Genomic DNA, 27782 nt, shown 5'->3' with positions numbered 1-27782 from the left:
CCTGGATACCGTCGTATACCCGGGTTAATGTCGTCGGCATGGCAACGAGGCCTGTTCTATACTGCATCACAGAGATGATCCATCTAAAGGCCAGAGAGAGAGAGACCTTAAAACCCATTTTGGGCGGGAACCCCTTTTGATGTTTTAAGCATTAGGCCTATGTTATACTTTAGCTATTGAAAAATAGCAGATCTACAAGCTCTTGTAAGAACTTGTAGGTCTGCTATTTTTGAAAAATCGTGAAAATGTGCCTCAAATCTTTGAATATTCTTTCAGAGTTTCAGTTTTTAACTCAAATCTTTGGTTCTGGAGAGGTCCACTGGAACCATTTTCAGATGGGGGTCGGCGGTATGTTACATATAATTTTTGGGGTCCTTGACATGAAATATTGAGAACCACTGATATAGAAACATGAGGTTTTTCAGAAAAAAGGGCATTTTAAAAAGACATTTTTAAAATGTCGACATCAGGCCTAAATGGGTTGTGACTGTGTACTGTACATGTAGTGTAGTAGTGTACTGTATGTATGTATGCTGCATGCACTGCTGATACAGCACTATGCTACAGTATGTGGGATAACATGAACTTCTCATAGGAAGCCATCCATGCTCCAGTTTATGGAGGCAGCATCCAAGCCTCCCATTTTCACTTTGGATGGTTTCATGGGTTTTTCCACCATTTACTACACCTGTGGCTTTGGTAAATGGTAAAAAATGGTAAATGGTGCATTTATATAGCGCCTTTATCCAAGGCGCTTTACATAGATTGTGCATTACATTCACCCATCCACACGCACATTCATACACCGATGGCAGCGGAAGCCATGCAAGGTACCAACCAGCACATCAGGAGCAATTTGGGGTTCAGTGTCTTGCCCAAGGACACTTCGACATGTAGACAGGAGGAGCCGGGATTCGAACCGCCGACCCATGGATCATTGGACGACCTGCTCTACCTCCTGAGCCACAGTCGCTTTGACACCCAAGTGTGCAGAGTGTACGAGCCATAGGCCTAAAGCCGAAACATAGCTGACAAGTTGACAACACGTTGCAGTCAGCTTGTAGATCGGATATTTTACCATGCATTGATATTGTTATATCAATTGTTGTGTTAAATGTATTATTCATGTCATGTGTGAGTGTATATGGGACCCGAATGGAAAACAAGACCACAAGGTCTTTCTTCGGTGAAATCCTTTTTGGACAAAATGTGCTGTACATTGTACATTGTGCTGTACATTGTGCTGATTGCATTTATTTATGTTGTCTAATAAAATATTCAATCGATGCAGGATTAGAGGAGAAGACGAGAGGCCAAAGAGGAGGTTTATCCCATTTTGTGCGGGAAGTGGGAACCCCTTTTGGTGTTTTAAACATTATGTTATAATTTAGCTATTGAAAAATAGCAGATCTACAAGCTCGTAGCGCGCCACCGAGTGGCGCGCTACGAGCTTGTAGGTCTGCTATTTTTGAATATTTAGAATATTTTTTTTTAATTTCGAGGTCAGGCCTAAATGGGTTATACAGATGTGGTCAGAGAGAGAGTATACACGCAGGAGGTGTGGCCAGAGTGCCTGAGGAAGATGCAGAAGACAGAAGCAGATGGAAACAGATCAGCCGCAAGAAGAAGAAGAAGAATACAATGAGCAGAAGAAGCCAGCCCTCCAGCCAGTCCGGCAGGAGGGACCTGGACTCAAGTCTTGTGTCTTCTGAAGTGTCCCTAATCAAGCACTGAATGCCTAAACCGGCTCTACGGGGGGCCGCGTTACATATGGCTGACCCTCTGATCACACCATCCCATGACAGCCCACACAGCACAAAGTAGTGTTGTTAAAGAAGTGAAAATTAGCTGATCTACAAGCTCAATTGTTGTTATGAAACGTTTCGCCATATAATGACATGCCCAAAATAGGGATTATTAATCAATTATTTAATTATACACTACAGATTCAAGTATTTCAATCTGATATCAATTGTTTTTTTCCATCAATCGATTAAATTGATTAGTTTGATTGGGTTCATCTCCCCCTCATTCCTCGCGCCTGACAAAGTGTTCACACATGATTCCCAGCCTCTTGGCTCCGTCCGCTGACAAGCTGTCCTCCTCTGGAGGTTCACTCGCACCCCTCCTCCACCCCTCCTCCACCCCCACTTTTTTTTTACAAGAGAGTCACAACTCGACAGTAAATTTCAACCGCAGCGTTGGAAACGACTCCGATGAATACGACGTGACGCGGCCAAGGTATTTGACAGGAATTAATGCCGGGGGGCCCCCCAGAGAAGCAGCAAGCTAAAACACACGGAGCCTAGCGGTAATGAATTACTACCATACACTTCTACAGAAATGAAGAAAAACATCTTCTTTTTTTTCTTCTTACATAAACAGTTTATTCAACGCCATACTCTCATGAATGGTGAAGAGAGGAGGCCGGCCCAGTGAGGCTATGGAAGCTGCGTTAAACTTTGCCGATGTCCAAACACACCGTGACAGGTTAGGTTCTGAGCTTATCGATGGACAGGATCTCAAAAGCCTCATTTCCTCTGGGAAAGCAGGAGCCCCCTTGGTGTGCTGGAACCAATGGGTGGTGGCGGGAGGGAGGGAGGGTCAAGTACTCGTAGTCCCCGGAATGTGTGTGTGTGTGTGTGTGTGTGTGTGTGTGTGTGTGTGTGTGTGTGTGTGTGTGTGTGTGTGTGTGTGTGAGAGTACAGCTGGTCCCCGCAGTTAGAGAAGTACCCTCTCAGCCTTTTTTTATCAAATCTTCAATGGAGTAACATGCCTGTATTGTAAATGGTAAATGGTAAATGGTGCATTTATATAGCGCCTTTATCCAGGGCGCTTTTCAGAGATTGTGCATTACATTCACCCATTCACACACACATTCATACACCGATGGCAGCGGAAACCATGCAAGGCACCAACTAGCACATCGGGAGCAATTAGGGGTTCAGTGTCTTGCTCAAGGACACTTCGACAGTAACTCTGGGGGAGCCCGGGTTCGAACTGGCAACCTTACGGTTACCATCCAGGCACTCTAGGTCGGTGGTTCTCAAACGTATTATTTTTTTCCAAGGACCCCCCATAAGTCTCTGTACAAATCAAACCAAACAAGAGCCAACAACATGGCGCTAGTAGTCGTATAGAGACTTACTTCCAGTCCAGCTATATTGTCACTCAGGGCCAAGCAGAGAGGTGTTGGCTATACCGTTTCTAATAGACTGGGATCAACTTGTTTCACAGTTTTTTCTGATTCAATCTAGAGCGGATACAACTTTGCGCCATCAGGGCCTGGGCCGTGGCTCAGCGGTCCAGGCACCTTGGCCGGTATTCCGAGTCTGGCAGTGTGCCGCGGGTTCGACCCCCGATCCCGACGGCCTTTACTGCATGTCACCCCCCCCCCCCCCCCCCCCATCTCTCTCCCCCATTTCCTGTCAGCCTACTGTCTGTCCCTCTATATAAAATAAAGGCGAAAGCTGCAAAAAAAAAAACTTTGCGCCATCAGACGGGTGGAAAGTCTGGAAACCAAGAGAACCTGTGCTCCTCCAAAAATTATTCACAGCTTTGTTTGGTAAAATAATCGTTTTATTGCAGTATATCCATCCTTTATTCATACTCAAAGCTTGACTATAGCGAGAGTCAGGGCCGGCTTAACACCTCTAAGGGCCCCTGGGCACTGAAGACACCTCTAAGGGCCCCTAACACCTCTAAGGGCCCCTGGGCACTGAAGCTCCAAGGGCCCCTGGGCACTGAAGCTCCAAGGGCCCCCCTTCTCATGCACACGTAAATCTTTGCTGTTTTGGGCCGTTTTGGGGCGGTTTTATGCCGTTATATTGGCCTATTTCCGGTCGCCTATACCCCCCCCAGATTGACAGACAATCTAGCGCATTGTTGCTGCTTTACACATAATTGCACTTTTCAGCTGCCTTCTCACCAACAATAAAACACCATTTATTTCATTCGGATTAGCAGGGACATTTTCTGTGGAAAATGTGCCCATGGGCCCCTGGGCACGTGCCCAAAGTGCCCATATGGTGGATCCGGCCCTGGCGAGAGTAAACTACATGGTGCATTATGTGGGCTGGTATATCACCCATTTAGGCCACGTCGAAATAAAAAAAAAAGTCTTCTGAAAGAATATATATTCAAAGATTTGTGCCGCATTTTTACGATCTTTCAAAAATAGCAGACCTACAAGTTCACTTGGTGGCGCGCTATGAGCTTGTAGATCTGCTATTTTTCAATAGCTAAAGTAGAACAGAATGCTTAGTTAAAACACCAAAAGGGGTTCCCGCTCAAAATGGGTTAAAGTCCAATTTATACACCGTATACAACATTTTAAGGGTAACAACTTTGTCGCATCGTGTTGCGTTGTTAGCTTGAAAACGTTGGCTTCCAAGAGAGGGAAGAGAGCAGGGAGTCACTCACACACACAACAGTTGTCATTGTCCTGCTGTGGCCTATCTGGCTTGATGAGTCTCTTGTGACTTGTAGCTGAGTCAGGAACCTTCACTTCAGTTAAACAGGTTAAAGATCTTGCAAAAAGAGTCTGTCTTGGCAATTAGCCTCGCATAAGGTCGTGCCTCTTTGTAAATAGGTAATATATTGTATAATGGGACTCAGCAAAGGGAAGGAGCGACAGAAAGAGCGTCTAATTTAGGTCAAGGAGTCTGAATGCAGCTTGTATGACTCATGGTCTGTCATCGACTTGGTTTTATTCTGTCTCTGCAACAATGGCACACACAAGCATTCTGCTTGTCAAAATACAAACTCCCCGAACAAGAGGCTCTGGATTCTGTGAGAAGTCAACTGGTGAGGTGTCCTGTGAGAAATGCAGCGAGTCTGCTTGTGTGAATCCCACAAGAAAAGAACGAGATAATAATGGTATGAAAACTGTCAAAAAACCAAAGGTTGTGTCGGTCTTATACATTACATTTGCAGAGAGCTGCTGAATAAAAGGCTTTCCTATATTGTCGCTTGCTCACATACAACTGTAGCAAAAATGCTATACACTTAATCAACACCCAATCAGGGTGGATCAATTAAGAACAGTAGTGAATAGGGCTGGGCAATTTACCGAAAAAATATCTGATATTTTGACACAATAACTGACTTCACGTTGCTCTTATTTTTTTTTTTATGTTTTTTTTTTTTTGTGGCTTTCGCCTTTTTATTTTATATTTTTTTATGGAGGGACAGACAGTAGGCTGACAGGAAATGGGGAGAGAGATGGGGGGAAGACATGCAGTAAAGGCCGTCGGGATCGGGAGTCGAACCCGCGGTACACTACCAGACTGGAATAGAGGGTATGCGCGTGACATCATCATCAAACCAGGAAGTTATGCAGGAACGCCTACTGAGTGGCAGAAAACTACTTCCTGGCCTCGACAGCCCATACATACAAACAGAAAAGTCATATCTGATTGCATTAAACAACATTAAACAATGTTAAACTCACTTTGCATGTTGCTTTGCCACTCGATTTGCCACTTGATGTGCCATTCACTTTAAGCATGCGCATACCCTCTATACCAGCCAAGGTGCCTGGACCACTGAGCCATGGCCCAGGCCTTCACGTTGCTCTTTGAATGTTCTGTGTTCATCGAATGATCTAGAAACAGGGTTGTACAAAAACTATACTTTTCGGGGTTAAAAAATAATTGCTGTGATATCAGGCAGCTGTTGGTCGCCACTTTAAACGTGGGTGAAAACAGTGAATAGCATAATGATGTTGTTCTGAAGGACCAGTGGTAAATAAATGGCACATTCCCAATGAACACCTGGTGAATGGCCACAAGGCCACTGGGCTGGTATATCACCCATTTAGACCTGACATCGAAATAAAAAAAAAGGTCTTCTGAAAGAAAATATATTCAAAGATTTGTCCCTCATTTTTACGATTTTTCAAAAATAGCAGACCTACAAGTTCATAGCGCGCCACTCGGTGGCGCGCTATGAGCTTGTAGATCTGCTATTTTTCAATAGCTAAAGTAGAACAGAATGCTTAGTTAAAACACCAAAAGTGGTAAATGGCACATTCCCAATGAACACCTGGCTACAGTATATAGACGGATATGTTTTAGAATTAGATCAATCCGTCATAGAAACACAAGCTGTTTGTTTGTTGACAGTGTGTTTTTGTATGCGTGTGTGTATTCAAAGACAGATATTCGGCAGATGGGTGCATAAGGTGTGTTTTCTTGGTCCACCAGTAGTGCTTAATAAGCAAGCACACATAGACATGGCCTTTGCTCAGTGTCTCTGTGTGTGTGTGTGTGTGTGTGTGTGTGTGTGTGCGCGCGCATGGCTGCGTGTACGTGTTTACGTTGTGCGCGTTTTTCATTGCCTGCATTAAAGAGTGACTTCTCTTAAAGTGTGCAAGCTGTGTGTGTGTGTGTGCGCGTGCGTGCGTGCGCGCGCGTGTGTGTGTGTGTGTGTGTGTGTGTGTGTGTGACTGTGTGTGTGTGTGTGTGTGTGTGTGTGTGTGTGTGTGTTGTGTGTGTGTGTGTGTGCGTGTGTGTGTCCTGCAGATACTTCTCGCTGCACTGTATGAGTGAGTGTCCAGAGAGTGCAGAATAAAAGGTGGTCTGTGTCATGGCCTTGCTCCACTGACCCTTAAAGGGAGCATTGATGGAGTGGCCCTACTGGCCGCATGCCTGCAGCAGTACATACTGCTGGGAAGGAACCGAGTACATGTACTTAACCCATTTTGACCTGAGATCAGATTCTAAAAATGTCTTCTACATCCTGACAGTTTTCTGAAAAAGCTATGTTTCTATGTCAGTCGTTCTTCGATTTTTCAAAAATAGCGCGCCACCGATCTGCTATTTTTCAATAGCTAAAGCATAACGTAATGCTAACACCAAAAGGGGTGTCCCGCCCAAAATGGGTTTTAAAGTGCTGACCATATAAGTCAGTGCTACTCAAACTTCTTGGTGTAAGGACCCCCGGATTGATATGCGTTTGGCCATGGACTGCTCCATTTGGTTATATTTGTACACTCTCCGACTCTCTGGATAAAAGGAACACTCAGAATTTTTACTGTGCTGCCACGGGGGGGGGGGGGGGGGGGGGGGGGGGGGGGGCATCATCACTGTTGTGTAAATTAATGTCTGAGGTTATCTTTGAATATGTTGGATTCATGTTCATGTGTATTTTCAGACATACAACAGACAACTTATAAACTCAAATACTAAACTCTGCCTTTCCCCCCCCTAATCCTATTTTCTGTGATTTTATGTTCCCCTTAGAATATGGATATTAGCGTTCATGTGGTTAATGTATAAAGAAGTACACACACACAAGTATTTGGCAGGCCCACTTTAGACCCCGGACCGCTTCTTGAAGACCCATGACCTACCCAGTATGGCGAGCTGCATCGCAGTCAATCTTTCTCAATCAAATACACGTGCACTGTGCGCACACTGTGCGCACGGGCAAATGGTCAAACACAACCACATGGGCACGTGCACAAAAGCAGGCCCCAGGAATGGCTTTAGTGGGTGGACAGTGTGTCCCACTGAAAGCCAAATGGCCCATCTGTTTGTTCTCCGTAAACAGCAAATGTTTCCCCGAGTCAAGGTACCGGCCGTTTTTCGTCGACCCAGAGTTTAATCTTAAGCAAAACAAAGTACAAAAAAACGATCGCGCAGACGTGCCGATGGCTTACAGATAAAAATGTAAAGGAATGCAAAATTATGGCATAGATTAGTTGAAACCTAGGACATGAACCCTCGTTCAAGTGATCAAACCCCCCCCACCCCATATATTCCAGAATTAATAGTATGGTGTGGTTATGTGGGGAAATTAAACACAGCCATCTAATGAGTGCAGTCCAGAAGGGAAAGAAGGAGAGAGATAGATCGAGAGAGAGAGAGAGAGAGAGAGAGAGAGAGAGAGAGAGAGAGAGAGAGAGAGAGAGAGAGGGAGAGAGAGAGATCGAGAGATAGAGATCGAGAGAGAGAGAGAGAGAGATCGAGAGAGAGAGAGAGAGGGAGAGAGAAAGAAAGAAAGAAAGAGAGAGAGAAAGAAAGAAAGAAAGAGAGAGAGAGAGAGAAAGCATGCATTACAAAAGAGAAATAGAAACATCATTAGCGAGCGTACAAACACTCATTTCCTCTGGCCTGGCCAGGAGATTGTATCAACACAGGGCTTTGTTTGAAAGCCGCGGATATGAAATATGGACATGAGTGAGAGCTGCACCATGTAACCGCCTCCCCTGCACCACCATACACACACATATGGATGTACGCACGTATGCAGTAGGAATTGTGAACACGCACGCACGCACGCGCACACGCACACACACACACGCACACGCACACGCACACGCGCGCACACACACACACGCACACACACACACACACACACACACACACACACACACACACACACACACACACACACACACACACACACACACACACACACACACACACACACACACACACACACACACACACACACACACACACACTTACTTACTGGCATCCATTCCACATCCGTGTCGGGCTGACCCCTGACCCCAGTAACTTCCTCCCAGATGCAGGTCAATCCTCAAAGAGCCTCTGAGGTCCTTTTCCCCACTCCTCACCCGGCCTTCTTTTCACCGAGGCCTCTCTTTCTCTCTGTGTGTGTGTGTGTGTGTGTGTGTGTGTGTGTGTGTGTGTGTGGAGGAGAGAGAGCTCTTCAGCAGCATGACAATCTCTGCCTTGGCCCTAGGCCTGCTGGGTAATCACGGAGTGGCCATGCAGGCTCATTCACAACGCTACTCTCCTCTCCTCCACCCCGGGCCCGCACAGCCACTCAGTCAGCATAGTTATGCTATTTGTACAGTATAAACAGTCTGGTTGATTATATGTAATTACACAGCGGTGTGTGTGTGTGTGTGTGTGTGTGTGTGTGTGTGTGTGTGTGTGTGTGTGTGTGTGTGTGTGTGTGTGGACTGGACACGCACATACGGCACGCATGTAGAGTACACACACATGGATGGATAAAGGGAAGGGATGGATGGAAGGATGGCTGGATGGGCACACACACACACAGACATACCATATAACACACAGACAGACACGCGCATATACACGGATACACAGTACATGCAAGGCGGCCCATGCCGACCTTGAGGATTCTCGTCCATGCCGAACGTGTTTACCGAGGAATAAGGCAAATGAAAGAAGAAGTCAGAGACAAACTCACTGCCAAGATCCTCTCCAAATAAACACCCCCATTAAATATTTTCAACTCACTCTGCCACTTATTGCCATAACATCATTCTGCCATCCCCTCTCTCGCTCTCGCTCTCATTCGAGCATGCTCCCTAAAAAACCGCAGCTCCGATCGTGAAGGTTCATTCATCACGACCGCATTCATTACCGAGATCTCATGTGTGGTTCTTCTGTGTTTAAATGCCATTGGTCCGACAGCTCGGGTAAGTAGGGCAAAAAACGCACATGCATATCAACAAAGCTACCCAAGAACATTCACAGGCATGCCAGTGAGTCTTTTCGCGGAGAGGACACGCCCCTCTCTCGCGGCCTCACAGATGCTTCCTTATCGCCCCTTTGGACTCGGCCGTCAATCGCATGTGAGAAACGCACCCAGGCCTAAGTAAAGCCCCCAGTAAACTAGACGGGGCATGTCACATTTTACAACTCCACGTCCAAATGCCCACAGCGCAACACTTTCACCCCTTTCACAACCTCTCTCTTCTCCCATCGCGTGAGCGTCACACCATAAAATGCTCAGCGTTAATGTATGCTTTGAAAGTGTAAAAAAAAAGGCACCTCAGGGGACGTGGCGTCCATTTCAACACTCTAAAAAGGGCCTTTGTTTTACAGTACACAGCTCTCATGTCAGTCTGTAAATGCTTCAGTGTTAATATGGGGGGGGGGGGGGGGTTACACACATGGCCTAGAGATATGGGGGGGCTAGGGGGTTATTTTCAGGATCCTCTCACTTGATCCTCTTGGTATACTCTGAGAACAAGAAAGCTAAGTCACAAGAGGCTGCTGGGTAATCTGGAAGTGTTGCTGGTTGGTGTATATTAAGGCCGATTGTTGACAATTCAGCTATGGCTAACCCCGGTTCCATTTCTATGGGAAAATGAGGTCCTCGTCTCAAATTTGAGACAGTGTCTTTATCTGTCACATATAGCAAACGACCACGTCGATCTGGTTCTTATTGAACCACTGCACCGGACCAAGCCATTTTGGGCGGGAACCCCTATTGGTGTTAGCATTATGTTATAATTTAGCTATAATTTTACCACCGAGTGGCGCGCTACGAGTTTTCAGAAAACTGTCAGGATGTAGAAGACATTTTTAGCCCATTTACAAAATGGGTTAAAAGACAAAACTGTTTCTGAGAAATGGGGAATGGGCCACCGAATCACTGTCCCTGTCCACATGAAATGTATCCATTTGTAACTCTGATAGTTGAATGCAGTCTCACAGTATAGAATACATAATTCAAAGGCGGTAGGGAACATGTGGAACAAGGCTATAAAGGAAGGCAACAGGAGAGAGAGAGAGAATTATAAACATGTCAACATGCCTCTTTGCCTCAATATAATATGTCCGGCAAAAGCGTCCCTTTGCTTCCTCCTATACACACCGACTGCACACCCTGGAAAACAGACGGAACTCATGAGGACACGTCCTTATACAGCAACCCCCCGGGCCTAAATATGGCCTTAATGGTATTTAAACCCTCCGTATTATTTACATTCTGAAAAAAACACGTTTTATGAGAATGTTCCACACCGCAAAGACGTGATGTCAGCGGCACCACAGTGCGTATATGAAGGGTGGGGCGAGGTAAACAAGCACTAGTACCATCTTTCTGGTACTTCCCCCCCCCCCCCCCCCACCCCCCACCCCCCCGGGCCTCTCTCTCTCTCTCTCTCTCTCTCTTCAGGCATCATTAACCCATTTGACCTGAGATCAGATTCTAAAAATGTCTTCTACATCCTGACAGTTTTCTGAAAAAGCTATGTTTCTACGTCAGTGGTTCTTCCATTTTTCTAAAATAGCAGACCTACAAGCTAGCTAGCGCGCCACTCGGTGGCGCGCTATGAGCTTGTAGATCTGCTATTTTTCAATAGCTAAAGCATAGGCTAACACCAAAAGGGGTTCCCGCCCAAAATGAGTTAATACTGGCGGAGGCGAGGGACCATGGCAGAGGCCACGCGCTGGCCTCTCTCCTCTCCTCACCGCCTGCTGTGGCCGTTGTTTTGCAGACCAACCGGCGCTCCAAGTTGGGGCCTGAGCGCGAGCCAAGAGGCCAATGTTAGTAAACTATGGAGAGACCAAGGGAAGTATCTCATCCGACACAAACATGCACACATTCAGACGGAGATTGTCACTTGCGCGCATGCACTCACTCACTCACACACGCACGCACGCACGCGCACGTGCACGCGCACACGCACGCGCACACACACACACACACACACACACACACACACACACACTTACTGGCATCCACATCCGTGTCGGGCTGACCCCTCACTCACTCACTCACACACGCACACGCACACACACACACACACACACACACACACACACACACAGTGAAGAAACTAATAGGAACCGTAAGCATATCATCTGCCGCACAAACGCATACGCACAAGCGCACGCACACAAGCGCACACGCACACAAGCGCACACACACACACACACACACACACACACACACACACACACACACACACACACACACACACACACACACACACACACACACACACACACACACACACACACACACACACACACACACACACACACACACACACAGCGCGCTTAGTTTACTGTGTGTCGTCAGTGTTAGGGAGGAGCGGCAGCCATTGGCGGTAAACACTCAGGCCTCTCACAAGATGCTGTGTAAATATTTACAATCGGGCCGGCGTTGAAGGGAGAGAGGAACACGGTGGACCCAGCAGCGCGGGTCAAACGTGACCCACCACCTCAGCAGCCACCCATAGCCTCCTCCCGTTCCCCCGGACAGGCCCGCTGGACCAGCGCTGGACTGGGAAAACAACATTAACGCATTTTGGGCGGGAACCCCTTTTGGTGTTAGCATTATGCTTTAGCTATTGAAAAATAGCAGATCTACAAGCTCATAGCGCGCCACCGAGTGGCGCGCTACGAGCTTGTAGGTCTGCTATTTTTGAAAAATCGAAGAATGACTGACATAGAAACAGCTTTTTCAGAAAACTGTCAGGATGTAGAAGACATTTTTAGAATCTGATCTCAGGTCAAAATGGATTAAGGTATTCATCATCTCGGCACCTCCGCTTATATTGGCCATATACCTATACCTTGTGTGGGCTATAGGGCAGTCAGCATGTGTGTGCGTGCGTGTGTGCGTGCGTGTTGCCAGTGGGAAAGGATATTGGGTTATTGTTGGCTGATTGTGTCAAACTCTCAGTTTCAGGAAGATCCTCAGGTGTTTATTTTGCATTTGCACTCTCAGAGATACAAATGGATAAATGAACAGTGAGGGTTTTACTCTGTACTATCCTATATTAAAGTTTTGGGCGGGAACCCCTTTTGGTGTTAGCATTATGTTATGCTTTAGCTATTGAAAAATAGCAGATCTACAAGCTCATAGCGCGCCACCAAGTGGCGCGCTACGAGCTTGTAGGTCTGCTATTTTTGAAATATCGAAGAACGACTGACATACACACATAGCTTTTTCAGAAAACTGTCAGGATGTAGAAGACATTTTTAGAATCTGATCTCAGGTCAAAATGGGTTAAAGCACCAGCAGACCACGGCCACATCACTCTGACTCAGATAGAACCATAAACAAACCTACTACATCCATATATAGGCATGTCACTGACTCAGATATAACCATAAACATAAAACAAACCCATATTGACATATGCCCATATACGTATATAAGCATATTTGGAGATCTGGTTGAGATAGCGGTATAGTAACCTAAACGACTTAGGAAAAAGTAAAAGTACTCATTCAACTAACTACTCAAGTAAAAGTAAAAATGTACACGTTCAGAATGGAAGATTAAAAATTTTAAATGTTTTTTTACCGGATGTTTTTGTGCAAAGCCAACTGCAACATAGAATTACACTAAAAAGATCCCCACCCAATGAAAATACATCGCTTGGATGCACCTGGGACGTATCCTCAGTGATGTATCCCAAGGTCATTGGGCTTTCGGGTCTCGCGAACATCATACCCCTCACTTGGGTGACCCAGCCGGGGTGATCAAGTCCCGACTTACGTCCCAGTAGCTACCCTCGATCAGACCCACTAGGGAAAGACCAGGGCCACACAATCCGTTGGATCCACTCCGGAACTACTCTGCCGGGACTGGGAGGTACAATTCTGGCATGTGGAGGGACTAGGCTCTGTGGGTTGACTCCTGTCCGGGCCTCTCCTACGTCTCACCAGGTCCACTCCTGCTCTCACCAGGAGTACCGCCAGGACCTGTGCGTTGCACCAGACTCCCAGCACCAGACACTTCATTCAGGAGTGGTGGTTTCTTGAGCCGCAATGGTTCTGCACTGCAGGCTCCACCTGGGCAACGGTGGTACTGCAGGCTCCGCTTGCGGCTCGAATGGCCCGCCTAAAGGCCTCATGGAAGGTTTTTGGGCTTCCTCCTCACGGAGGATGCAGGCTGGGGTACTGCTGTATCACCCGGTGGGCACCAGACTATACCTGGTTGTCACATAGTCTATTCCTATGAGTCACTATAAATAGAAACAAACACCCACTGGCCCAGGATTGGTTTCCAAACTGTGATGTGAAATCTAAATACAGCAGTGGTTCTCTACCTTTATAGTATAGTATAGTACACAATATATATATATATATATATATATATATATATATATATATATATATATATATATATATATATATGACTTATGTTATTTAAAATGCACATAATACGGGACAGAATTTCTAATCAGACAGACCAAGAGATAATTAACAACTCGATCTGTATCAAACAAATCAAACAAAACAGCAATGAGATACTACATCAAACACATGCATGCGCGCGAGCACACGCACTGACACACGCACGCACGCACGCATGCGAGCGCACACACACACACTATAGTTGTGCGGACTTTTCTCTTTACACACACGTAGTACTAGCACTTTAATGAGATAATTAACCACTGCAACTCACCTGCTTCGGAGGTTCAAAAAGAACGCACTTCCAACGTGTAATCGTGTATACAATGTTTATAGGTCACAGGACCAGGCGACCAGCATGGTTTTCATGTAATTTGGCCAAAGTCTTGCTTGCGTTTACAATCCACGTGAGTCTTTTTTCTATTTTCTGACGCGAGGTTAGTTTACAGAGATTTAAGACGTTTCTAACTCATGTCATCATGTCAACGTCGCAACACAAATAATACAAACTATGAAAAACTATGGCATCACATTATCAAATGAAATAGTGTTGTATAAAGTACTGAACTTTATTCCTACAAAATCACGACCGTACGTTCACAGTGAATGAGTTTCTCCCGACCGGAAGCGATCCGGCGGCCCAAGCTGAACGCGGAAGTGTCGGCTGCATAAGGCCTATTGGACTTCCTCTACAAACGCTGGATTTCAAAATAAGAGCATAATATTATGATTAGTCAATGCAATGTTAGTTTTATTTTTGAGGGACACTAGCCCCTCCTATGTTCAGCTTTGAAGGTTTGTGTAAACACTAGCTCTGGTCCATAGCTCTAATGGACCAGAGCATTGTGTTAACACAAACATCGAATGCCATTGACAATGAATGGCCAGCTTTGAGTGTTTGTGTAATTACAAACATTGAAGACGAAGGTGAGGACGCAAATTGTGATTGGCCGGAATGAGATGATGTATGATGATAAAATCGCCCCTCACTTCACACAGGTGTGATTTTTTAATCTCTAGTTACAGGAAGTATCTACAGTTTGACTCCTGTAGCATCTCCATATATGGGCATAAAAGGGACACAGACAGGCGGGTACAACTTTGTCTCTGATCATTTGACAAAGCCTCCGACACTATGGCTCAGACATATCGGACGGATCAGCAGTGCGACGTGTGATGGCCCTGTAGCAGCCCGAACCTCTAGTATGAAGACACGGCCAATATTTGTCTCCACAAGGTAGTTAGTTAAGACGTTTTGTTTTTAATAAAGAACTTGAACTTGAACTGTAAGTGTAAACGTACGACTGAAAGCGTACACACAGTAGGAATAGTGTCCAATGACGTATAATCTAACATCGCAAGTCTAAACAATATCTTTCTCATTTTGATCTATTGACTGGTACTAGTAATAGTACTACTAGGCTACTCCTCTACTGCTACTACACCAGGCCTGTGGTAAGCCATTCATTCTTGGCATTTGTTTTTTCCCTTCTTGGAATGCACCAGAAGGGTGGGCTTTTTTTCACAGGAAGCTCAGATAATAGCATGCAGGTTAAGTTGTCAATCACAGAAATCTGTATTAAATTGACTTTCAAATAATTTTTCCGGTAATTGTCTAAACTTCCCGCACACTTGCGCTGCCCTGTGTGGCAAAGCCACCCATCTGGCAACCTACGTTGGCCAAAAGCAAGTCATAAACAATCATTTTAAAAATATATTTGCTAATAGGACTTGACCCCGCGGCCTGTACCGAGCACACCAAAACAATACCAGGACAAGCCAAGCTTCCCTGTGCGGTATGGTGGAACACAAATAGTTACTTCTAGAAGCACCCCCCCTTCCTCATTGCGAAGGGAACTCAATGAGGAGGAAAAACAGCAGGACAGAGAAGAGATGGAAAAGGGTTGTGGCCAGGAACTGGCTCTCTTCCTGTCCTAATCACAACTCTGAGTATTTCCTTTCATTGTAGGGGCTCATTGTAGGAGACCCATTAACTATGTGAGCCCCCCGCATAGGCCCCACACACACACGCACACACACACACGCACGCACGCACGCACGCACGCACGCACGCACACACACACACACACACACACACACACACACACACACACACACACGTCCTTGTATAGAATAAAATCACATGATACAATAGCTATGGACTTAGGTATACGGATATGTTCAAACTGGGACACAGTCATTCTTACAAACAGGTGCAGGTACAGTGCATGGATCAGTATGTATGGCCCGGCCCTCTCACATTGTGTAGCTCTTTGGCTCCGCTCTGATAAACACTTCTTTATGAAATCTTGAGGACACAGTAAATATTTGCCGGGGCGCTTTATCGGCGCTCCTTATCTCGCCGTGAACTCTCAGCACTGCATAGTAACATAGGAACTTTTTCTTAACTATTTTTTTGGCAAATAATAAAAAAGGCAAATATAGCAGATCTACAAGCTCACAATGCATCACATCAAGCTAGTAGATCGGCAATTTTCACTATTTGGTTGTACAACAAAATTAGTTAGTTTAGGGCTTAAGTGCTTAATGACTTTGCTACTACTGATAACTGGAAAACAGCTTGTTGATGAGCTGCTGGGGGGGAAAGAAGGGGTTAAAAGTGTGCCCACATTACCCTGCTTGTTTCAGCTGAAGGAAGAGTCTCTTAACTGGTTAACGATTTAATTTGATAAATAAACCAATAGAAACCCTCTATCACATCAGTGAGGCAGCACTTGTCTACAAACTGCAGTGTCTGTTCAATTCCTAAAGTCACCATGGTGACGATAGCAGCCAATTGTGTTTTTGAGGGGCGCTAGCCCCTCCTACTGTATATTCAGATGTTAGTGTAAATTTTCGTCTTACAAACATTAAATTCTCATTGACAATGAATGGAGAATTTACGTCATGTGTCTGAGCAAATAAACATGCTATGACATAATGATGTACGATGATAAGAGCGCCCCTCACTTCACACAGGTGTGATTTTTAGAATGTGACAGCAACCAAATTATGGTTGTGTAACCTGGAAACGTGACTGTTGATCTGGTAACCACTTGATCATAACTTAAAACAGTCGAGCTTCAATGACAAAGTGAGTCATGGGTGTATGGTGAATGATGTTATGCAATCATACTAGATAGAACATACAAGCTCATTCAGAGGTGCTGGAGGAGTGAGTCATTCAGTTCTCACACTGATCAACAGGTGGACTGACTGTAAGCCGTCCGAACACATGGCTTAATGGCTGTTCATCAGCACAGAGGCAAGGCAGGGCTTGGCCCTAATCCTTCACTCTCACAAAGGCTTCAAGTGACTGCTTTTCTTGAATGGGAGGTCTTTTGAGGAGGGGCAATGTTCACTAGGTCAGGGGAGATGACAAAAATGCATGTTATATTAATAGATTAAATATTAACTGCGGGCAACTAGACATATACAACTTCATGTCTGACACCAGCCAACTCAAACTTACTTTCACTTCCCTACTGTTGAGAAAGGGCTCAGGGTTCACACACATTTTGTTTCCAATTTTATTGTAATAATTATTTTCTTACCTCAGGTTTCTAGACATTGCAGAGCTATATCAGACATTGTTTTGGACCATTGACTACAGGCTAAAATGGGAGATTATGCAACACGATACACAGAGTCTCTTTGTGAGTGTGCTTATTATATTGCAGGAGTGGCATTTCTTCCCCCCTATTTGAAAAGCGTGAGAAGTTTTAATAATGATTCATTCACACAGCTTATCCATATGTACCAGGCCTATGTACATGGATGTGTGGGACAGAGGGCGGGATTCGTGACTGAGATCTTCACTGGAACTTGTGAAAATATTACTGGTCACTTGTTAATGTGTAGGACAAGGGCAGGCGACAAAGCCCTGAGCCAAGTAGTTTAGGCTAAGGGTTGGGTCTTGCGACCCTACTGTGCTCAACTACTATCTAGGAGCGCCATGTCAAGGACAGGGAGGCATACAATGGATACACAGTTCTAGACTTTCTCATGTGAGGTAGAACATAATTGGTTTTGACTTTTGTTTCTGTGAGTAACGACATCTAAAACAGTAAACATAGGGAGTGTTCTAATAAGGGACCTAATAACATCAAACTCATAGGAAACCAGGTGTCTTGATATGAACTTGAGAATCATGAAAGTAGACCAGTACCATGCCATTTTTTCCAAAATGATTTTTTATTGGGAGAACTACAAAAATGTACAGTACAAAGTTAACAGTCCCACACTCAATTTGTAGTGAACTGACTCCCCAAAAATAATTATATTACAACTTATGTTGTCTTTTTGTCCGTTTGTTACATTCAAAAAGCTTTACTTCTGATAAAGTAGTCAAAAAGTACATAGTGCGCATCCCCTGTACCTTACTATGTACAAACCAAACATGTCCAACCACTTTCCCCATCCAGCAAATTTCTCAAGACTCAGACTCAATTCAATCTCAAAGAAAAAGAGGGACATCTAAATCAAAACAAGTGTGGAGGAATGGGGACTTAGAAAAGGTTACGGTTGTTGCGCTAAGAGTGTCTCATGATGAGTGGTAACAACCTTAGAAAAAAACAAAATTCGGAATCCAACACTACATTCAGTTCAACTGTAAAAAGATAACATGGTAGGAAAAAAAATACTTTATTTGGTTAATCATAAGGCATGTCAAGATGGTGTGAACCCCATAGGCACTACGACAATAATACTGGGGCACAAGGGATTGCTACATTCTTTAGCACGTGGCTGGAATCACAGTGTGACCTCGTGCAAAACAGATAAACAAAATAAAAAAAACAAAATACTTTTTGGTTAATTTATTGACTTGGGTTCTTTGTCACTGAAGTCTGATCTAGATAGTCATAAAAAAAAGTAAGGTTTGGACGGTCTGTACAACCACATCGTTTATACATTCTACTGAAACATCTAAATAGGGATTTCAAAAACGCCTTCCACAGAGCAACTGACACGCAACCTCAGGAGCAGAAAACAGCAACCACGCAAACTTTAAACGTAAACAAGGAAACAAAATTAATGAAATAAATATCACATACGTTCTCTTAAATTAAGATCTTTTTTTTAACTCATTTACAATAAAAATAACCAAGTGAAGTTACAAAAAAAAAAAGGAGAAAAACAATATATATATATTACTGTGAAAAGAACATACACTCCACTTTTATGCAGATTAATAATGGCGATCATAATTTAAACATAAAAGAATATAGATCTATTGCTTCATCATACTTGATAAATACAGTATGGACACAAATTACCAATGTAGCCTATACTTTTTCACAAGATAATAAATAAGTTAAATAGTCCATAGCCAGTTACGCACCGCTATGTAATCACTCAAAAAACAGCTAAAAAAATATATAATTCAACCATGAGCAGTGATTTCCCCAAACAACCAAACTCAAGAGTGCTTTTAACCAAGCAACAAACTTAGACTAACCAAAATAACCACTGGGTGGCGCTGTGAGACAGAATAATACAGTTCTGGAATGGAACTTGAAGCTTTCAGGGAAAAAAATATATTTGAAGAAAGAAAAAAAATGTTACTTTGTGTCAAGGCATATTCTTGGCAGGATGGAGGAAATCTGAAACCGCTTACAGTCTCTTCTTGTCAAGTCATGTTACACATCTATCCCAGGAAAGTGTGACTTGCCTGATAGAGCAAATGGACTGCCAAGAAGTGCAGCCCTTGGGCAAGGCACTGATGGAATGCCTTCTGTTGCTATCTACTTTTATACAGCTATCATATTACATAGAGGAAAAGAAAACTAATGCCAGGTCAAGGGTACTTTTCATCCGCAAGAAGAAAGAAATAAATGAAGAAAAAAGGAAAAAAAAGGAGGATGATTTAGTCATCTGAAATCGACAGCCTGCTGAAGATTGGCAAACGTCTCCCGGCATCCAAACTTGGAGACTCGGAGCCGCTGAGACTCCCAGAAGAGCTGAGGGACCCGCTCGCATAGCTCTCCCGGTCAGAGAGGGAGTCTGGCGGGCTGGGAGGAGGGTCGAACACCGGCGACTCGTTCAGGCGTCGCAGGGCCTGCAAGTTCTGCAGCTGCTGCAAGTGGCTCATGTTGAACGTGGGCGACGGGGGGCACATGTTGCTTTGAATGTTCCCATAGTAGGCACCGTTGGAGAGGTTGGCGTAGCCGTTAGGGTTGTTGTGCACGGCCAGTGGGGCGAGTAAGGCTTTTAGGTCCTGCCCGGGGAAAGGGAAGGCACTGTTGACACAGGACATGGTGTTGGGTGACAGCACGTCCTCATAGAAGTTGGGAGAGCAGGAGGAGGAGGTGGAGGGCGGCGGCGGAGTGCGGGACGTGGGGCTGTCTAGCAGGGGCGACTCGAGTCCATGGTGGGTGGAAAAGCCAGAGAAACTCAGGCTGTGGTGAAGCTTTGGTCTGTCCCTCTGGTTGTAGCCGGGCTGCTGCTGCATGCCGTCCCTCTGGCCGTAGCCACAGAGGTCCCGAGCCGATTTAGGCTCCCCCTGCATGTTGGCGTTACTCGGGGCGGGTCGGCGCTCGTCGGCGTTGTGGATAAAATGACAGCGGGGACCGTAGGGGCAGAAACCGATCGTGTGAAAGGTGCGGCAGGGCTCCGTTTTGTACTTGGGGTGGCGAGACAAGCTCCGCAGCTCGTGGTAGCCGTGCGCGAACTGGCATTTCTCCCCGTACTTGCACGCCCCGTTCTCCTCGAAGGGCCGACACAGCTCGGTCTTGTAGCGGGTGGAGTTGATCTGAGAGGTGGGCTTCTGCTGCTGCTGCTGCAGGAGCTGAGCCTGAAGCTGCTGCTGCTGCTGCCCGCGGTCCATGCTGCGGTCTCCGCTCTCACTGTACGCACGGTCACGGAACTTGTTCTCCTTGTTCATAAGGGCAGTGGCACTGAGGCTGTTGTTTATGCTCGGCGCGCTGCTCTCCTTCAGGTTGCTGTAGGAGCTCATGGAGTATTTGTTGCCGTTCATGTTCATCGAGTCCGTGTTGCTGGCAGAGTTTCTGCGGAAAAATCCCGGCGCGAAAGAGCTGCTGCTGGAGCCGTTGGTGTTGTTCACCGGAGCGCCGACCGCTTTCTTGTCCAGCATGCTGTTGATGTGGATCGCGTTCATGTTCAGGCTTTTATCTTGCTGCTGGGGAGGAAAGAGATACATAATTAGCAATGCAACTTAAGAAAAAGTAACTAAACTTTTCACAGCGTTGCAAAGCAACAGGCTGGTGGTAATAATGGCTAGTGGCTAAACTAACAAGGATCGTGCTGCATTCAAAAAGGTACTGCATTCAGGGACGCAATCAAGCAATCCATCCAGCCGCGTTTAATTAAGTTTCCACGATGCCAGGCTGTCAACATGTTCGGGTCCATGACAGCAATTTACCTTGTAAAGCATGTCGATGTCGTAGAAAGCGGACAGGATGGTGGAAGACATCTCGTTTCCCGAAGTTTGATGCCGCTCTATCTCTCTCATGGAGGACCAAGCGCGATCCTAGTACGCACGGAGCGACTGGAGTAGATTGTGCCACGACTGTGAAGTTTTAGAAAGTTCTTAAAAAGTTTTTTCGTTGCAAGTCCAGTGGTGGCGGCGGCGGCGAGAACAGGAGGAAAAAGGGGGTGGAAATAGCTTTGTGTTCTTGTGTTGTAGTAGATATTTTTCCTCCGGTAGAAGCGCTGAGCCAGAGTGCTTCACTGACGGGGCTATGCGTGCACATGTATATAAATGCTCCGTGCGTTCAAGCCTTTCAGGGAGGGGCATCAACGGGCTTGAAAGTTGTAACCAAACTTTTCTCCTCCTCCAAAATCTTCCATTCAGTGGTTGGCCGCCTATTCTTACACCCCGCCTTGTAATACTACCCTCCCTCCCTCCCCATCTCTCCCCCCCTTAAAAGAAAAAAAAACTTTTTTATCACACAACGAACTTGTGGAAGTTGGTTTTGCTTTTTGGGTGTGCGGTTGGGTGACTCTTGCTGCGAAGGAATGTAGTACAATTTTAATGTTCACGTTTTGGAAAATATATTTATAATGGAAGTAACCCCCCCCCCCACCCAATACCCCCTCCTCTCTGTGGACAGGGTGAGACCACAAGTATGAAGAGAGGAGAGTACAGGCAGAGTGCAGTACAATTTTGAGACTCCAGTGGTTGCATAATCGACTTCCACAGTGAAACAGTAACCTATTCCAGTCTACTACGCATGGAAATATAGCAGACAGACAGTGTTCACATATGACCTACTTATTAAATCTTTACATTAAAACTCAACGTCGGATAGCTGAGCAATCGTATTCAACATCAGAGGGTGTTTATGCATAATGCAATGTAAATAATACCCCGTGTTAAATCTACCGTAGCAGAAACGCAAAGCGTTTACTTTCTTCAAATCAATTCCAGCCACTCTCCTCAGACCTCAGTTCACAGAAACTTGTTTTTCCCCCGCTGCAAAAATCTTACACACACACAGGCAGACTGAAGGAATGTGCCTTCTACTGAAATAGCGGAGCAACACTGCCCCCCTGAGAGCGAACGCTGGAATGATTTGGCAGACTGAAGCGCCACCTGCTGAGCAGACTCTGCACAAGACTTTAAAGGTTCATTCCGGCCAATTTCCAAACTCAACCCTTTAATAATGTGGAAATTCTGGAAATAAAATAAAAAAATAAGGTCAAAATGAGAGCACTTCCAACAGGATTGCCACAGGCTTGCCCATGGCCCGCCTTCCATGAGGGCTTAGAATGTTCAGACTAAAACTGTCAAAGTGCTCTAAAACTTAATGTCAAGTTTCAAACCATGGCGGAAAGACTGTAGATTTGGCAGCAAAGCACATAACTGCATATTAGGGTTATCCCCAAGGCAGATATTTTGGTCAGTAGTGTGTCAGAATGCCTCGCAACACATATCACCGTAAATTGCTGGTTTACTGTGACTCTGCTAACCATCAGGCTTTTCCATATAAGAATGATGCTGTCAGCATGATCATTAAAAAACATGAAAGTATGATTCAAAGAATACAAAAATAAAAAAAAACATCCTATTGCATGATTCAGTATTCTCTTAACCCATTTAGGCCGGACCTTAAAATTCGAAATCCTCCAGTTTTCTGAAATAAATAATTTTCACGATTTTTCAAAAATAGCAGACCTACAAGCTCGTAGCGCGCCACTCGGTGGCGCGCTATGAGCTTGTAGATCTGCTATTTTTCAATAGCTAAATTATAACAATGTTTAAAACACCAAAAGGGGTTCCCGCCCAAAATCGGTTAAAGTAGTGGTTCTCAAAGTGAGGTCCAAGGACTCTGGGTTACAAATGGACCCTTACTTTGAGTGTACACTCAGCGTTAAGATGAGTGTACACGCAGCGTTAAGATGGTCCTTGAAATTAAAAGAACCACTGTCTTGAAGTACTGAACCGTTAACATAGTTGTAAAATAGCTGCAAAATAGCAACAGTCAAAAACAAGTGACATAAGGACCTAGAATCTAACTACCACCAGCCCTAAAATTAGTGTTTGGGGCAGCCCTCAGCCTATTTCAGCACTGTGATGATAAATAGCTTAATGTGAAGGACAGACACGGCGAGGGCTCGTCTCCTGAGAAATCCCTTGAACATGTCCCCGTCCGCAGAAACCGCGCTCCCATCACACGACTGTGTTTTTACTGGGGGATGTTCGGGCGTTCCAAAACATTACGTCAGTTTTACTGTAACAAGGAACACACTGCTACCAAGACGAAGAGAGAGAGAGAGAGAGAGAGAGAGAGAGGGTACAGCTGTCTGAGAGGGGCACACACATACATAAACTCAGTACACACTAATGTCTGCTTACTTGTACAGTATACTCACACTACACACAGGACACTAGGCCATTGTGCTGCCCTCGTAATTACGTAACCGGGGAAACTAGAGGGAAGCGTAAAACCTTGTCCAATGGGAAGACTCCTGCAGTAAATTAAATATTGCACGAAAATAAAACCTCGCATAAATATACAGTAGAGGACAGACATACGCTGAAATACAACTTCAGTGAGGCAACTACAAACGGGGGGCTCACTTTTCACAACCCCATGCTTAGACCATAAAGTTGAAAACTCTTGCCTTTCGGGCTACATGCGCTGTGTTGTCCTGGGCCAAACCTCAAGATCCCCGCTACCCAAATATAAAAGTTAATATAGCGTGCGTGTATGATTCCTCAAACTGAATGTAAATACTGTGGATATTTGTCACTCCGGGAGATAGATGGAGCCTCATAGTGTTATTCTTCAAATTATAATTATGGTTTGAATGAATGTTATGGCTTCATGCTTTGGTTCAAAACCCTGCCTGACAGTTATGTACCCAAGCAAGCTACTGTAGCACATACACAATCTTATATCGTTCACATTTTGGGAACACACACACACACACACACACACACACACACACACACACACACACACACACACACACACACACACACACACACACACACACACACACACACACACACACACACACACACACACACACACACACACACACACACACACACACACACACACACACACACACACACACACACACACGCGCGCAGTCAAGTTAATAGCATCTTAGTGTCATGTATTTACTTTGTAAAAAAAACAACAAAAACAGGGCCGAGAACATGCCGTTACAAGTACATTCTGTTTAAAAGCAGTAAAATCAACATACAGAGAACACGCAGTCACAAGTACATTCTGATAAACGGCTATAAAAAGCAACTTACAATTAAGAGACACGATAATCAAATCAAAGTAAAAATAATCCTTGAAATCTAAAAGGAGCGTGTCTGTGTCTGAGAGACTTGCTGTAGGAGGCACCGAGTGACAATGAGAGCCTAGCCCTTTGTTGGTTTCCGAGACTGACCTTGCAGAGTTCATTGATAGTTTCCGAGACTGACCTTGCAGAGTTCATTGATAAACACTTTTATTGTAAAATTAAGCACCCCGAATAGTGGGGGCTACTGTGAAGCAGCACCCTTATAACCGAGGGAGCTTGGACACCGGTGGACTTGCTGCTATGTATTCAACAGTAGAAGACTTGGTGGTTTTTTACATAGCAGATGCCACATTTCAATATGTGGAATTATACGACTGTGATGCAGGGGGGCTTTGCTGTCAAAGAACATCCATGCCCTGCAGCCATGTTTCCCTGGATAAAAAAATAAAATAAAAAAAACTTTAGATCGATACTTCCTGGCTCTCAAAGAGCCTTGTTAATTAAATCTACTTCAGCATGTCCAACACATCCAGTGCCAGATTGGCTCTCTGGTGCCCGAGTGTGAGGCGAGCGTACTCCATGGTGCAGGAGAACTGGGGCAGGGCTGAGAGGCCCTGCAGGGCCCGCTGGGAGCCCAGGACCTGGGCCTGTGCCTGGGCTGACAGTCTGTGGAGCTGGGTCTGGTCCGGTGCCGTCGTGGACCCCTGGCTCTTGGTGTGGTCGACGACCAGGGAGACGAGGTGTCTGTGCAACAGTTTCACCCACTGGACTGGTTCGGCCCACAGGTTCAACTCCCCCTTCTCAAAAAGGAACTCCTCTTCGTCCTAGTCAGGTGAGAAAAACGGAGAGGGGTCAATATGCTGTAACGCAGAATTTTTGTCTACACCTTTGTCCATACCTTTGTTGTTTCCTTCTCTTCATTTGTATTTCAATCAGATAACTCACGAATAGATTTAACCAATATTTATTATAGAATCAGAATACAAGTGTGCATATAATATATTATCTCGTTCGGTTCTGCTGCAATTTCCTCCCTGCTCGGCACAATTAAACACCACCATTAAACATAAAGAGCAGGGAGATAGATATACAATAACAACCCCCCATGGGGAACAGAAATAACAGAGCCCACCGGTGGTGCTGCGGTGGTGGTGGTGGTGGGAGCAAACAACAACAACCAGGAACCATATGGAGAGGAAGGCAGGAAGAATGCATGCAGTCTAGGTGAGCTTAAATACCCCGTCCAATTGGTCAGTTGACTGCCGCGTCAGCGTATGACGTGTGGGTCTTGCAAACACTGTATACGCCCACATAGTAATGCAGCATATTAACACATTCTGGACGGGAACCCCTTTTGGTGTTTTAACTAAGCATTATGTTATACTTTAGCTATTGAAAAATAGCAGATCTACAAGCTCATAGCGCGCCACCGAGTGGCGCGCTACGAGCTTGTAGGTCTGCTATTTTTGAAAACCGTAAAAATCAGGCCTAAATGTGTTAAACCCTCGAATACATTAATGTCCCTTGAGCATAGCATGAACCCGCTTGAGTATATCTGACTGAAATAACTCCCCAAGCTACGTATCATTTGTGCATTTATGTCTGAAAGGTGCTCTATAAATAAAGATTATTATTATTATTGTTATTATTACAAGTACAACACATGTTATACTTTACTATAGGCTGTATAGGTTAACCGCACCAAGCACTCTGTATAGTTGGTGAATAATGAATGTCGAATGAATATATTGTTTTACCATTTATCATGTTTTATATACCGCTACCTAAGCTCCTTATGTCACCGTCCCTTGCGCCCTGATGTCATTGCAGTGCATTACAGTCAGGCCAATATGTGGTTGTTAATTAAAAGGATATTTCACATTCAAATAAAAATGTATAATCCATTTTGGGGCGGGAACCCCTTTTGGTGTTTTAAACATTATGTTATAATTTAGCTATTGAAAAATAGCAGATCTACAAGCTCATAGCACGCCACTCGGTGGCGCGATATGAGCTTGTAGATCTGCTATTTTTGAGAAATCGTGAAAATATTTATTTCAGAAAACTGGAGGATTTAGAAGATTTTTTTTAATTTCGAGGTCAGGCCTAAATGGGATAAAACATGAAAAGTAAAAAAGAAATCTGTCGCATTCTAATGACGTGAAAGTGAAATATCGTCCAAAAGGAAAGCACGCACATCTCCAGAAATTCTACAGGTGCTGGTCAAAAATATACGTACAATGAAAAGGAAGGGAAGTTTTATTTGGTACAACATTTCGACCCTTGCGGGTCTTCGTCTGGTATGATATCATTCCTGACGAAGACCCGTGGCAGCGGTGGCCGAACGGTTTGCGGAGCGGTCTTGATACCGGAAGGTCGCCAGTTCGAATACCCGGACCGGCACGTTAAAATTACCACCGCTGAAGTGCCCTTGAGCAAGGCATTGAACCCCAACCATGAAATGTTCTATGAGCAGGGCGTGGCTGTAAACAAGCATCTCGAGCTCAGTCCACATATCCTGGGTAAACAAAGAGCTTTGCTTTGCTTTGCTTTCCGTAAGGGTCGAAACGTTGTACCAAATAAAAAAAATCCTGGGAGCAGAGAAACAGTGTGCGGACATCCCTTCCTTTTCATTGAAAGTGAAATATCAACATAAAAAGTGGCTCTGTGAATGAACATGGCTCTCACCAGGCAAGCGGGCTCATCCGTGCTCGTCTTGCTGTCTCTTTCCTCTCCCAGCAGCCATTCGCACAGGGCGAGGGTGCCCGCTGGCACCTGCCTCCATAGCGACAACAGTTGGCACAGAAGGCCCACACCGGTGTCCAGGGCGACCGGAGGGCACACCGCCACACTGGCCGCATCTGTGGAAACACAACGGATCAGATAATGACTCACATGCAGAGAGTGTGTGTATGTGTATTGGTGGTGGTGGTGGGGGGAGGGGGGGGGGGGGGGGGGGGGGGGGGGTGGGACAGGGACAGGGACATACTCACATTCCCAAAACAGAACCTTATTCCATAAACCGAAGCTAAGGTTAAATTTAGTTAGTGTCAACATGGAACAAAAGGAAAATAATACCCACCACATTCAATCTTTCTCCCAGGGAGCATTGCATGAATGACATTTTAACCCGATGGGCATCTTCATCAGATACGTAGTATGAGGGTA

At 45.1% G+C, this 27782-nt stretch overlaps 2 protein-coding genes across 3 annotated transcripts in view; both read right to left on the bottom strand.

The window, feature by feature from the left end:
* Positions 1 to 18064: 18064 nt before the first annotated feature.
* zfp36l2 (zinc finger protein 36, C3H type-like 2) lies at positions 18065 to 21633 on the bottom strand. Of its 2 annotated transcripts, none has more exons than XM_079512335.1 (2): positions 21271 to 21633; positions 18065 to 21024 (listed from the first exon to the last, which is right to left on the bottom strand). In XM_079512335.1, the coding sequence occupies exons 1-2, from the start codon at positions 21358 to 21360 to the stop codon at positions 19756 to 19758; spliced, it is 1359 nt and encodes a 452-aa protein (XP_079368461.1). In that variant the 5' UTR covers positions 21361 to 21633; the 3' UTR covers positions 18065 to 19755. The 2 variants fall into 2 exon arrangements, with proteins under 2 accessions (XP_079368461.1, XP_079368460.1); XM_079512334.1 differs by having other exon boundaries at positions 18065 to 21027; positions 21271 to 21632.
* A 2887-nt stretch (positions 21634 to 24520) lies between these two features.
* thada (THADA armadillo repeat containing) overlaps positions 24521 to 27782 on the bottom strand; it is a 129689-nt gene continuing 126427 nt past the window's right edge. Inside the window, exons 32-33 of the mRNA XM_079511946.1 lie at positions 27303 to 27475; positions 24521 to 25438 (exon numbers count right to left, since the gene is read on the bottom strand). Coding sequence (XP_079368072.1) covers positions 25121 to 25438; positions 27303 to 27475 — 491 coding nt within the window. The 3' untranslated portion in view covers positions 24521 to 25120. The remainder of the gene's footprint in view (positions 25439 to 27302; positions 27476 to 27782) is intronic.

This window comes from Electrona antarctica, assembly GCF_951216825.1.
Source record: "Electrona antarctica genome assembly, chromosome: 10".
In the NCBI taxonomy this organism is placed as follows: Eukaryota; Metazoa; Chordata; class Actinopteri; order Myctophiformes; family Myctophidae; genus Electrona; species Electrona antarctica.
Note: the sequence above shows the minus strand (reverse complement) of the source record. Positions and strands in the feature narration are given on the sequence as shown.

Bases quoted from the DNA above. Each gene is read 5' to 3' on its own strand.
- zfp36l2 (XM_079512334.1), bottom strand. From the start codon at position 21,360: ATGAGAGAGATAGAGCGGCATCAAACTTCGGGAAACGAGATGTCTTCC. The intron at 21,028-21,270 runs GTAAATTGCTGT...TTTCCTCCCCAG, and splicing joins ACATCGACATGCTTTACAAG to CAGCAAGATAAAAGCCTGAA.